A 13991-nucleotide genomic window follows, 5' to 3' on the forward strand; every position below is an offset into this window, starting at 1 on the left:
TCCAGGATCCAGGTGAGAATCTCAGACAATGATTTGGAATTTTTGTAGTCAAAAAGTTGCTATAGCAGTTTGGTTCCCTTTTTGTTGGCATACTAAGACTTCTTCAATACAACACCTGAACTGGGCAGTAATGAAGAACTACAATCCATCGGCTGTCTCCTTCCAAACAGTCAGCTTTATTAGTGCACTTTATTTTAGTCCATCTCACTTTCTCTCTTTTTAACTCTCTTAACCCATTTGTGGCATTTTCTTCACAGCAGCAGAAGAAAAAGGACTCAACTTGAGAGTAACAACAAACCTTTTACTTTTTTTAACCGTCAATTTATGTTTAGTATTTTTATTATTTCTAAGCTACTGCACAAGCTGCACCATTATTGTAATTACAGAGACTGAGTCCAATTTCACTCACACTGGTTTGACACCATTGACTTCGGTGGAGAGGCTCCTGAGTCACACCAGTGTGAGTGAAAGGAACCAGCGCTGCAGAGCACAAACACCATCTTGCTGAGCAAAAACCCCAAATCATGTTTTTCAAAGATATTTTAGAGCTGATTATTTTCAAAATCTGATTACACCATTCATCTAACTTGTTAGAATATCTGTACTTAACTGGGCTGCTGCCAGATTCAAATGGCATCAGTAATCTCTGTGTTTTACATTAATATAATTGAAGACAGTTACCTTAAAGCTCCTTATTAAAGCTGTTAGTCCTCTAAGGCCTGAGCCAAAGCTCGCTTGAGTCACTGGAGCCAGTGGGAGTCTTTTCACTGACTTCACTGGGCTTTGGATCAGGCCCTTAAAAATGAGTTATTAGATGAGATCGTGAGGCCTGATTCTTTCCCCTTGAAAGTAGAGGACAAAACTCCCATTGACTTCAGTGGGAGCAGGATTGGGTTCTTGACTCCCCTTTATGGAAGATGGTGGAACAAGAGAAAAGTACCTTAAAAGATTTCCTCTGGTTAAGCTGTGCTCCGGGGACTGCACGCCGTATATACTGAGGCTCAGCCTTTTTGCAGTCTCTGTTTTTCCTTCAGTGATATTGCATTCTTTTTGTCGAACTGGAGATACTCCGTACTTTTCCTCTAGACACCTCAGTGGCACGGTCCTGTTGATAGGCTGAAAAATAATTGCTCCACTCTGCTTTGATACTGGCCTGCGATTCCCCACATAACATCTCACTAACCCAGGGATGCTGTCGAAACTTTCAAGTTCGAACTGATACTGAATGCGGCAGTAGGCTTCATTGAGTCTGAGGACTGTTCTGTTGATTTTGAAATGTTGAGAGATGTTTTTCCACTGACAGGTAAGAACAAAGTTTCCAGGACTGGAGAGAGAATCCCTAATCAGGAAATCTCCATCTCTCTGAACTAAGCTTTCTGCCACCTTAGAGAGAAAACATACAAAAACAAAACCCCACATTCGGAGTCAGAAGGGGAATACTCAGCCTTGGCTAGTATTACATCAGTAGAATCCTGTTATTTAATCCTAAATGTGAGCACAGGTTTAAAACCAGAAAAGACAGGACAGAGGAAAAGCGTGGGGCAGAATGTTGCCCTCTCTAATTCTGGCTCCTTCTAAAATCCAGAGGCCATTTCACAGACTTTCTACAATAGGAGTCTGTGAGGACCTTCTAGGACAGGGCCAGAGAATGCAGTCCACGTGTTTGTGTGCATATTTCCCCAATTTGTCAAAAGAAACTCATCTGTGAAGGGGAATGAAGTTACTCAGGCTGGGTCTACACTACCCGCCTGAATCGGGTGGGTAGAAATCGACCTCTTGGGGATTGATTTATCGCGTCCCGTCGGGACGTGACAATCGATCCCCGAATCGACGCTCTTACTCCACCAGCGGAGGTGGGAGTAAGCGCCGTCGATGGGAAGCCGCAGAGGTCGATTTTGCCGCCGTCCTCACAGCGGGGTAAGTCGGCTGCGATACGTCGAATTCCGCTATGCTATTCACGTAGCTGAATTTGCGTATCTTAAATCGACTTCCTCCTGTAGTGTAGAGGTAGCCTCAGAATACTGGAGTACATAACACAACTTTTGCTCTCATACACACACACAATTACACAATTTTAGAGGACATTGTTGCAGGCAACCAGAATTTGTCTTTTAGTTATTACTTCCAGTTACTTCACGAGAGACAAAGAGCTATTCCTAAAATGGGTTTCACATATTCTTCTCTTTGTTTCGCAGTATGCACATAAAAGCTGAAAAAACCCCTGTTTCTTTCTGAACCAAGCTGGCCCTTCCCATTTGACAAACATTAATTCATTAATTTTCAAACCACAGAGCTGCCTGCTTCTGCCTGCTCTGCCTGATTTTCAGCATCTGCTGATGGCCCCAGGACAGCTCATAACTGCCAGAACAGCGTTTGACAGGTGCACGTTGATGATGAGCCAGCAGGGGGAGCTCGTGATGTTTTTGGCGTAGAAGACCAAAATAAAAAGATAGCGACTCCAAATAACTATTAATTCTTATTTCTACTATTACTACTAGTCTGCTCTTTTATACTTTCAAACTCAAGAAAGGTAGAAGATTGGAACATTTTTCAATTCTGGATAATCATACCAATCTAAATTCAGGCCAACAGCTGAACAACAATATTAGGGGACAGAGTGTAGCTCTGGTCTATAGCACAGAGGAGTATTCTTACCTCTCTTCACTGGATGGTTTTTCGTTTGTTAAAGTATAAGAAAAAGCGGATTTCTTCCCTCAGTCTCATTTCTCACCAAGGCATATTAAGTAAACAATATCAGACACCACTTTTCTCTCACACTGGAAGGCATTCCGGTTCTATTGAATTGGGGACCTCATGCAGACTGTATGTAACACTCCACTGCTAACCTGTCTGTGTCTGTCTATGAAAGCCCACAGCTTTGCCTGGGAAGGGAAGATCCAGGAGGGACATACCTGCCGAGGAATGCGTCCATGGTACCAAGCATGGCTACGTAAGTCTTCGCTGCTCAACAGCAGCTCTTCCTCTAACTCTTTCTTCAGCTTTTCCGGGGTGTTGTCCATAACCTGCCTCTCCCTAGAAAACTGCAATAAAGATTAAAAGGTTTGACTCTGCCAGGTTTAGTGATTAACATTTTATATCCCTCAAAACTTTCATCCCATATGTCACATACTCTGCACTAGCCACTGGAACATGCCGGGTGCGCCGTTTAAAAAGCTGACCTGCCTTTGATCTCTAATCTGTATTTACAAAAACTAGTGTCAGGTGCGTAATGACGACACACTGTGCTGAGTGCATAATAAATGGCCCATCTGTGCATCAAGAGATAACATGCACCTACTGAGCCACTTCAGTAATTGCATCTTCCCAGTAAGAATTCCAGGTACGATAAGAAGCAGAGATGGGTCCAAAGCTGCCGCCCCAAGACTTTGCAGTTTAATTCAGATTTGAACTTTGCTCTTTTGCCCCATTCTAAGAAAGAATATCTTAAACTATCAGGACCGATACAGGGTGGACAATTCAGTATTTACGCTGCATGTGAAATATCTGCCTTATTAAAGGCAATTTTCCCTTCAAACACTTAATTCTAAGTAGAAGTACAGACTCATTGACCCCTGCATCTTCAGGCAATTCTCCTTATTCCTTCCTGAAGAGAGCAAAAATCTTAGCTCCCATTAGGGCACCTCCCTACAATGTGTAAGGTCTTCTGGGGGATTCCTCCACCCCTATAATATACCAACCATAAGATCTTCTGTGGGATTTCTCCCCCTTTCAGCAAGCACAGGATATTCAGGGGATTGCCATGTCCCTCTATTCCCAAATGATGTACCACTTCCATCTGGGACCCTTAGTCCTTCTCTGGAGGGTGACTAGGGGGACCAGATGCCCCGATAAAATCGGGATTGTCCCGATATTTAACCCTTTGTCCCGCATCCCAATCGATGTACAATCAGGACCCCATTTGTCCCGATATTCAGGTGTCACGTTATTGATTTGAACTGGGACCATATAGAACATGGTTGCAAACCAAAGTCCTGTAGTGGCACCAAATCTTGCATAAAGGGGGTCAAATGAGGTGTCTAAGACAAGGTTATGGTTTGCTGGTTATAATTATTCTGTCTATATGTGTGTATCAATTTTGTAGTTGAAGTTATGAATATTGGCTCTATACTGTCTGTATTTCAAACTTATGCTATGCTTCTGGGAGACATCCCAGACAAATTGGTGTTAGCTCTGCCTAGCCTGCTTGATTGCCCATTAAGGACCATCAGCTATACAGTTGACCCATGGAGAGAAGGCAGATACGCCTTGTAACTCAGCAAAGTATGCAGGAACTTGCCCATGTGACTCCAGACTCCATTTTGCTGTTATTTTCCACAGTAAGAACAAAGAGGTGTTCTTACACCTGGAAAAGACTATAAAAGGCTGATGCCTCTCCTCCATTTTGTCTTCAATCCTGCTTCTTACCTCTGGAGGGACTTTGCTACAAACTGAAGCTCTACACAAAGGACTGATAACCCATCCCAGCTGGGGATGTATTCCAGAGACTTGATTTTGAACCTGCAGTTTATTTCATCACTGCTACAAGCCTGAACTAAGAACTTTGCCATTACTGTATGTAATTGATTCCATTTAACCAATTCTAGCTCTCATCTATATCTTTTTCCTTTTATGAATAAACCTTTAGATTTTAGAGTCTAAAGGATTGACAACAGCATGATTTGTGCGTAAGATCTAATTTGTATATTGACCTGGGTCTGGGGCTTGATCCTTTGGGATCAGGAGAACCCTTTTTCTTTTACTGGGGTATTGGTTTTCATAACCATTTGTCCCCATAACGAGTGGCACTGGTGGTGATACTGGGAAACTGGAGTGTCTAAGGGAATTGCTTGTATGACTTGTGGTTAGTCAGTGGGGTGAGACCAAAGTCTTCACTGTCTGGCTGGTTTGGTTTGCCTTAGAGGTGGAAAAACCCCAGCCTTGGGCTGTAACTGCCCTGTTTTAGCAATTTGTCCTGAATTGGCACTCTCAGTTGGGTCCCGCCAGAACCGCATTGTTACATCAGGTAAGGAGGCGAGCGGGAGGGGTGAGGAGGCGAGTGGCGGGAAGGGGGGTGAAGAGGCCAGCAGTGGGCGGGGGTGTGTGAGGAGGCGAGTGGCAAGCCAGCAGCGGGGGGGGGGGGGGGGTGAGGAGGCAAGCTGCGAGCCAGCGGCGGGCGGGGGTTAGGAGGAGAGAAGCAAGCCAGCAGCGGGGGGTGTGTGTGTGTGTGTGTGTGTGAGGAGGTGAACGGCGAGCCAGCGGCGGGTGGGGAGGGCTAGTGGGGGAGTGAGGCGGCGAGCGGGGAGCAACCAGCAGGCGGGGGCGGGGTTAGCGGGGGAGTGAGGCGGTGAGTGGGGAGCCAGCAGCGAGCGGGGGGGGGCTAGCGGGGGAGTGAGGCGGTGAGTGGGGAGCCAGCAGTGAGTGGGGGTTCTGTGAGGAGGCGAGCAGCGAGCCGGGGGAGGAGGGGTGAGGAGGCAAGCAGCGAACCAGCGGTGGGGGGAGGGCTAGCAGGGGAGTGAGGCAGTGAGCTGGGGTTCTTGGGGCAGCATGGGGGTTTGTGGCAGGGGAGTGAGGCGGTGAGTGGCGGGGGGAGTGAGGAGGTGGTGAGCGGTGGATGGAGGGATTGAGGAGGGGGCAGTGACGGGGGGGCCAAGCGGGGAGGGGGCGGGACCTGGTGCAGAGGGGGGGGCAGAGCCTGGGAGTAGTGGGGCTGGACTGTGTGCGGGGCCGACGGCACCCCAATGTGTCCCGATATTTTACTGTTGTGATCTGGTCACCCTAAGTGTGACTTTGGTGATCCATGAAGCCTGTGGCTTCTTCTCCAGAGAAACAATAAGGATACTGTTGTCCAGTTTTTCACAAGTTCTCAAAGGGGAGAAGTTCTTTGGACATTCTAACTTCCTCCGAAAGGCCCGTGAGTCAAACCCTACATTTCATGTTGCTGAAATTCCTACAAAAAGCCCCAGATGTTCAACTATCAAATATTTTAATGGGATTCAGCTATTTGTGGAAGCCGACATGATGCTCCATTGATCCTGGAGAGAGACAGATGTTACCTCCAAAAGAAAAAAGAAGCCAGAGCTAAAGTGACACAGAATGTTATGCCCCTGATAGGAGGTAGGTTACCTTAAAACAATAATCACAGAAGTTTTTTCCCCCATGGCCATACCTTTTTGTTTGTTTGTTTGTTTGTTTGAAAAAATTATTTGGATGGGATCCAAGGCTCCGGATTCCTTTCACAGGACATTTTGATTGAATGGTGCATTGTTTATAAAAAGACTGGAGAACACTGCTGTTCACCCACTGATCACAGTCTTTCTATGAACACTGTGCTCTCTAAACTTTCCATCATTGCATCCTTTCAGCATATAACGGAGAGCAGATGTTGTGTGTTTTGTGCTCTCATCAACAAACCTTGGTGCAGTCTGGAATAGACCAAGTTACAACCATTTGTTAGAGAGCATATTATTGATGGAAAAATGTCAGGGGAGGTGGGCGTTCTGCTGCCCACATCATTTAAACAGATTCATTCTAAGATGAATTTTCTTCCTATCTCTTCCAAGGAAAAACTATGTGCCTTTTTAGACAATAAATAGTTGAAGATTTAGTTTATACAGTTGAGGTCAATGAAGCACTATAGAAGCACTTCAAACCCCCATGCAATTTTGTTTGTTAACCACGTTACCATGCTGTTTATACAGGTAAACATGGTTAACAGGGATACATACTCATGTTGTGCAAGAAGGGACAAGTCCTGCTCCTTCTCCGGCAGCCAGGATGCCACTCTGGGGGTTGGGTGTATATCCTATACATGGAGCTCCCCGCACAGCAGCATGCAGTGATGGGAGGGCACAGAAGGCCAGAGCTTGGGTGCAGAAAGAATCATGCAAAGGGCTGCGGCAAGGACTTTCGCCATTGAAGTAGAGGAGTCTCCACAAATCAGATCCCTGATTGCTTTGCAGCCTGTAGGGGAGAGGATTTGTAGTCTCCCCACCCCTCCCAATGCCTCTGTTTGGCGCCTGGCTCAGCTAATTGGGCCAAGCACTCAGTGTCAGATTCCTCCCACATGCACTTTATAATTTAGAAAAACGGGGGCAGAGATGTAAACAACAGGTCAAGCCATCCCTCCTTGCAGTAAAGCAGAGTAAATGAGCATTGCACCGGGTAGGGTTACCATATTTCAACAATCAAAAAAGAGGACGGGAGGAGCCCCGCCCTAGCCCCGCCCCGTCCTGCCCTAGCCCCGCCCCTGCCCCTTCCACTCCCTCCCACTTCCTGCCCCCTCAGAACCCCCAACCCTCCCCCCCACGCCTTGTCCCCTGACTGCCCCCTCCTGGGACCCCTGCCCCTAACTGCCCCCCAGGACTCCACCCCCTACCTAAGCCTCCCTGCTCCTTGTCCCCTGACTGCCCCCTCCTGAGACCTTCCCCACCTCCGAACTGGCCCCCTAGGACTCTACCCGCTACCTGTCCCCTGACTGCCCCAACCCTTATCCACACCCCCACCCCCAGACAGACCCCTGGGACTCCCACGCCCCATCCAACCACTCCCCACCCCCTGACAGCCCCCCCCCCAAACTCCCAACCCATCTAAACCCCTCTGCTCCCTGTCCCCTGACTGCTCCGATCCCTCTCCCCACTCCTGCCCCCTGACAGCCCCCCCCCAGAACTCCCAAACACCCCCTCGCTCCTTGTCCCCTGACTGCCCCCTCCTGGGACCCCTGCTCCTAACTGCCCTTCAGAACCCCACCCCCTATCTAAGCCTCCCTGTGCCTTGTCCCCTAACTGCCCCCTCCTGAGACCCCCCCCACCTGTACTCTGACTGCCCAAAACCTTACACCCCCAACCCCCAGATAGCCCCCCCCCTGAACTCCTGACCCATCCAACCCTGCTCCCTGTCTCTTGACTACCCCGCCCCAGAACCTCCCTGCCGCTTCTCTGACCCCCGGCCCCCTTACTGTGCTGCAGAGCAGCGCGCTCGGCAGCGGGGGAGGGGAGCAGGGTCGGAGCTCCAGACTGCTGGAGGCCGAGGCAATGGCCGGCGATCTGTGAATGCAGGGCGGGGGGAGGGAGGGAGAGGAGGGGAGTGGTCTCAAGTTGCAGGAGAGAGGAGGGGGGAAGTGGAGGAAGGGCTTTGGCTGCCGGAGCCCCGTGCGAGTGGCACCATCCGGCCGGCTGCCCTGTAAGCCCCACACACTCTGCATGGGGGGCGGAGGAAGTCCGGACATTGACAAATTCCCCCCGGACGCTATTTTTAACTGAAAAAAGCCGGACATGTCCGGGGGAATCCGGACGAATGGTAACCCTAGCACCGGGGATCTTCAGAAGGGTGGGGTGGATTGGACCCTCCTTCCTGCGGCTGTGGAGCACTAACCAAGCCACTTTTGCAGCTGATACTTCAGCCCTCCACAGCTGTTTCACTCTCCCATGAGGTGCCTGTGAGTGTCTGCGCATGAGTGAGTATCCAGTAGATCAGCAAATTGGCAGATCCACTGGACTCAACTCCAGCACCCTCATCACATAGCTGCCCAGAGCAGGATTTGCACCAGTGATCTTTAAATGCAAGGGAAGGTGTGAAAGATTAAAAATATTACCCTACAGCAGGCCTGCACAACATGCGGCCCGCGTGGGCTCTTTGTGCGGCCCGCGGGGGGTGAGTAGGTGGGCTCACTGTGTGGCCCGCAGGGGAAGGAGGGTCTGTTTCTGTGGGGCAGGGGGCGCTGGGGGGGGAGGGGTTGTTTCAGGGGGGCTGGGTGGCGCTGGGGGGGTTGTTTCTGTGGGGCGGGGGCTGTTGTGTTTCGGGGGGGCTGTGCGGTGCTGGGGGGGGTTCAGCGGGGCTGGGGGGTTTCGGCCCTCAGCTGTTTTCTTTGGAGTAATATGGCCCTCGCCGCTTTATGAGTTGTGCAGGCCTGCCCTACAGTAAATGGGTTAAACTAAATGAGATACAATTATAGCATTTGTATGGACTAAGGAGGCATACTGTTGCATCTGTGTGACAACATCATGCCAATTATATATTTACAGTTACTTAGGGAAGTTAGTGTACAAATCTAGGATGGGATTTTCAAAAGTAATTAAGGGAGTTAGCTGCCCCCCAAAAAAGCAGTAGTTATATTATTAATCAAGAGACACACTAGATATGAGTGCATTACAGTGGTGGGGGACGCTATTACTATATAATGGAATATGACTTTGTGACATGCCACAGGACCAATCAGGATGAAAGATGCCAGACCTTCAGCTCAAGAGTGAATTTCATTCATAGTAAACAATGCTGACAACTAACTTTTATCTTACAAATGGAGGCTGGGTTGTCTACCACAGCTGTTCCAATCAGGATACAGGAATATATTTAATATAATACAGGGAATAAATAGTGGGTAACTGGATTATTCACTAGGTTTAAAATCAAAGTAATGAAACAGTGTGCTCATCAAGTTACTTCTAGCATCATCATAAGAAAAACATTTTTAAGGAATCCAACTTAACCAAATAGTTAACATTCATGATCAGCCTTTTAAACTCACAACAAACTGGAACCTAGAATAGATTGTAAACTCTTCAGGGGAGGGACTGAGTCTTCCTGTGCATCTCCTACCACAACAGGGGCATCCTACAGACAGTACTACCACTTGCCCAAATCTATTTATAGAACTATGGTGTTTGTACTTAGAGAGCAGCAGCAAATAGACCATATATTAGACTAATTTTTCTTAACTTTTGTTTTTTTTTAAATCGAGCAGCATTTGTCTTCATTTTGTGTCTTGGACAGAGACAAGCACTTTGTCAGCAGTTATCTAATAATAATAAACAATAAAGAGGTTTGAATAGAGCGTTGCTTCTATCATGCATTTGCAGAGAGATGGAGTGGCTGATAAAAGTCTTTTCAACCTCTAAATATGAAGCTATTATTTCAACCCGTGTTGTGACTTAACTCACTTGGGCAGAGAAACAAGGAAGCCTGCAGCTCAGATTCCTCAGGATCTCCAAGCGGTAATAACAACTCCTTCATATGCAGCCCTGATACTGCAAGGAGAATCATGTAGGCAAATCCCTCTGCCCAGGGCCGGCTCCAGGCACCAGCCAAACAAGCACGTGCTTGGGGTGGCACCTTGTGAGGGGCGGCCAATCTTGGGGTGGCGGGGGGCGCTCGGGATTTTTGTTTGTTTGTTTTGTTTTGTTTCGGCGGGGCGGCGCTCGGGGTTTTTTTTTTTTTTTTTTTTTTGGTTTGGCGGTGCGGCGCTCGGGGGTGGTAGTGGGTGGGTTGTTTTTGTTTCGGAGGGGCAGCGCTCGGGGGGGATTGTTTCAGCGGGGCGGTGCAGTGCTCGGGGGGGTTATTTCGGTGGGGCAGCGCTCGGGGGGTTGTTTCAGCGGGGTGGGGCGGCGCTGGGGGGGTTGTTTCGGCAGGCTGGGGCAGCGCTTCGGGAGGTGTTTCGGCGGCGTGGCGCTGGGGGGGTTGTTTTGGCGGCACGGCGCTAAGGGGGGTTGTTTCGGCGGGGCAGCGCTCGGGGGTGGGGGTTGTTACAGAAGGGCGGTGCTCTTTTGTTTTGCTTGGGGCGGCAAAAAAGTTAGAGCCGGCCCTGCCTGTGCCTGCACAGAGCCACGTTGACTTCATTAATCCACAAGGGCCTGCCCAAGGGATTCCCTCAGTGGTGAATTCTGCTAAGAATCCCAATGGGAACACATGGTCCCAAGCTTTTAATTTTCAGCAGAACATTTCAAATCACCACTGCAATTATTTTACCATTTTTCCAATTAAACTTGCGGCGTTTATCACATTATACTAAGGATTTCCCCTCAAGTCTCATTAAAGCTAGGATCACAACCTGCCATTAATTCCACAGGCTTCTTTTTGATACTGTATGTGATTTCACATTTCAAAGGCAAATATAAGCTGTTAGGTACAATGAAGATTGGAAAATACCAGTGAAGTTCAAGAAAATAAAATTCCAAAAGATCCACTCAAGTTTTGCCTGTTTAAGATAAACTATCAACAGTGACTTGGATTATCGTCATATATTATATGTATGAAATTTGACAAACCTAGTGTTCTGGGAAGTTCCTATTAAAATATACTATTCTCACATCCAAATGAAAATTATTATTTTTATTTGTGCAGATGGGATTCTTCCAAAGAGACCTCTTTACTACAGCAGGCCCTAGTTCTTAATCCTCCATTCAGAACGAACCACATTCGGATAATTTTGAACTGTGCCCATTGCTCTGTAGCAACTTTGGGCAGGTCTACACTTCAGCCTAAAATCAACATAACTTACGTCGCCCAGGGGTGTGAAAAAGCCTTCCCTTACACCCCAAGCGAGGCAAGTTTTGTGCGGTTCCATTGACATAGCTTCTGCTTCTCGCCGAGGTGGAATAATTATGCCGAAGAGAAAGCACTCTCCCTTGGCATAGTGCGTCTTCACCAGATCCGCTGCAGCTGCGTCGATATAGTGCTGTAATGTAGTTTGCAAGCTAAACTCATAATTGTTGTTTATCCTGTAGACTAACGGGTCAGATTCCACTCTCCCCTACACCAGTATAAATCTGGAGCAACTCCGTTAAAGTCAATGGAGCCACATCAGTTTAATACCAGAATGAGGAGGAGGAGAAGAGTCAGGCCCACTGTCTTACATACATCATCAAAACTTACGTTGTTTCTACTTTGGAGGCTTATCTCAATTCTAATGGGAAGCAATAAACCAAATCTGGTTTCTATCTGAGTCTGAGAGACAGGTACTATATAGTCAGAGGATGGGTAGAACAAATTGAATAATTTTAATTTGCACTAAAAATGGATAGGAAGTAATGATAATAATAATAAAACCTAACCTAACCCAAATTGGCTGGAATTATGAAGACACAAATGGTTTTCTTTATAAGATATATGTTGGAAACTGTTCAAGATCTTTACTGCACAAAATCTCCAGATGCATTTTTGGTTACCCAGGGGATTCACTGTCATATCTCTGTGTATCCCGTTGGTAAAGTATTATTTACTCAAAGCACATCTAAGGACTGTTACAGTTGTTTCTGTAGGTCTCAACTTTCCTGATAAAAGGTAACCCGAAACCCTGATGAGGTTTTCATCAGACCATTCGCTAACGTCTTCTGCACATACAGCTTCCCTTATGTCCCTCATCCTCATGATAGTATTTCAATTATTTCCTGCTGCTATGGGTACAATTTAGCTAGCAGACATTTAAATTAGTCCCAAGAGGCAGACTTGGTATTTCTGATTCTTCTTGCTTTGAAAGGAAAAGCTCAACTTTTGAGAGGGCTTCAAAGCAGACAACAACCAGACAGCAATATTATGATTAGAGATCAATGAATCAATTAGGGAGAGGAAGGGAGAGTCACCTGAATCAGGAATTGAATCAACCCCACACCTTGCCCAAGGTTCTAATAAATTCAGCTACATATCCCTCAAACCCATCTTCTCCCCAACCCCCCACAGTCCTCCTGCCCTTGGTTAAATCCATCCTGAAGTCTTTGCTAGCCTAGTTGCAATCTTCAGATCTCACAAGTTCTGGCACTTCCTTAGAATAGATGAGGGGAGGAGGGAGGTATGCTCTGGCTTCAGATATGGGGAAAACCCAGAATTCACATGAGTTGAACAGAGCAGCTGTCCAGAGTGCTAGACTGAAGACTCACAAAGGAATAGTAGCACAGGTGAAGGGGATGTTGGGGATTTGGGAGGTAAGCAAGACAGGAGAGGATAGGAGATAAAACAGAGGAGAAGTATTGAGAAAAAGAAAGGGAAAATTCACAAGGTCTGGAAAAGCTTCCAAAATGTGGGAAGTGAGTGGGGCTCATCTGAATCCAACCCCAGTTTTCTGAGGTTGCTCCTCTCTCATAATAATAGGAGAAGATTTTGGCCTAGATAAGATGACAAGAAAAAATCAATATTTGCTGTAAAACTTGTAGCCTCTGTATAAAATGTACACTTACTGCAGTAAGTTTAACCCTGCCCTCTTTTAACATTTGATTGTAAGTTCCTGGCACTGCATGTATAAAGATATTAAAAGGTATTGGATACAACAAAACATATTTTACAATTCCCTAGCCCCTAAACTACTAAACAAGACAGACTTGCATCAAAGGGTATGTCTACACTACGGGATTAATCCGAATTTATATCATTCGAATTTTGGAAACAGATTGTATAAAGTCGAATGTATGCGGCCACACTAAGCATATTAATTCGGTGGTGTGCGTCCATGTCCTGAGGTTAGCGTCGATTTCTGGAGCACTGCACTGTGGGTAGCTATCCCATAGTTCCCGCAGTCTCTTCCACCCATTGGAATTCTGGGTTGAGATCCCAATGCCTGATGGGGCCAAAAACATTGTCGTGGGTGGTTCTGGGTATATCCTCCCCCCTCTCCAGGGAAGCAACAGCAGACAACCGTTTCGCACCTTTTTCCTGGGTGAACAGTGCAGATGCCATACCACGGCAAGCATGGAGCCCGCTCAGCTCAAGACAGCAGTCATGAACATTGTAAACACCTCGCGCGTTATCGTGCAGTTTATACTGAACCAGAACCTGCAAAACCAGGCGGCGAGGAGTAGGCTACGGCAGCACGGCGGTGAGAGCGATGAGGATATGGACATGGAATTCTATCAAACCGCGGGACCCAGTGCTTTGGAGATTATGCTGTTAATGGGGCAGGTTATAGCCGTGGAACGCTGATTCTGGGCCCGGGAAACAAGCACAGACTGGTGGGACCGCATAGTGTTGCAGGTGTGGGACGATTCCCAGTGGCTGCGAAACTTTCGCATGCGTAAGGACACTTTCTTGGAACTTTGTGACTTGCTTTCCCCTGCTCTGAAGCGCCAGAATAGCAAGATGAGAGCAGCCCTCACAGTTGAGAAGCGAGTGGCGATAGCCCTGTGGAAGCTTGCAACGCCAGACAGCTACCGGTCAGTCGGGAATCAATTTGGAGTGGGCAAATCTACTGTGGGAGCTGCTGTGATGCAAGTAGCCAAAGCAATCACTGA

At 47.4% G+C, this 13991-nt stretch overlaps 1 protein-coding gene across 5 annotated transcripts in view; it reads right to left on the reverse strand.

Annotated features, from left to right (window-relative positions):
• BCAR3 (BCAR3 adaptor protein, NSP family member) overlaps positions 1 to 13991 on the reverse strand; it is a 188442-nt gene that overhangs the window by 16098 nt on the left and 158353 nt on the right. For all 5 annotated transcript variants that reach the window (XM_024103193.3, XM_008165791.4, XM_065555566.1 and 2 more), the window contains 2 exons: positions 2913 to 3041; positions 941 to 1383 (listed from right to left, as the gene is read on the reverse strand). In XM_024103193.3, coding sequence (XP_023958961.2) covers positions 941 to 1383; positions 2913 to 3041 — 572 coding nt within the window. The remainder of the gene's footprint in view (positions 1 to 940; positions 1384 to 2912; positions 3042 to 13991) is intronic.

This window comes from Chrysemys picta, chromosome 8 (genome assembly GCF_011386835.1).
Source record: "Chrysemys picta bellii isolate R12L10 chromosome 8, ASM1138683v2, whole genome shotgun sequence".
Lineage (NCBI taxonomy): Eukaryota > Metazoa > Chordata > Testudines > Emydidae > Chrysemys > Chrysemys picta.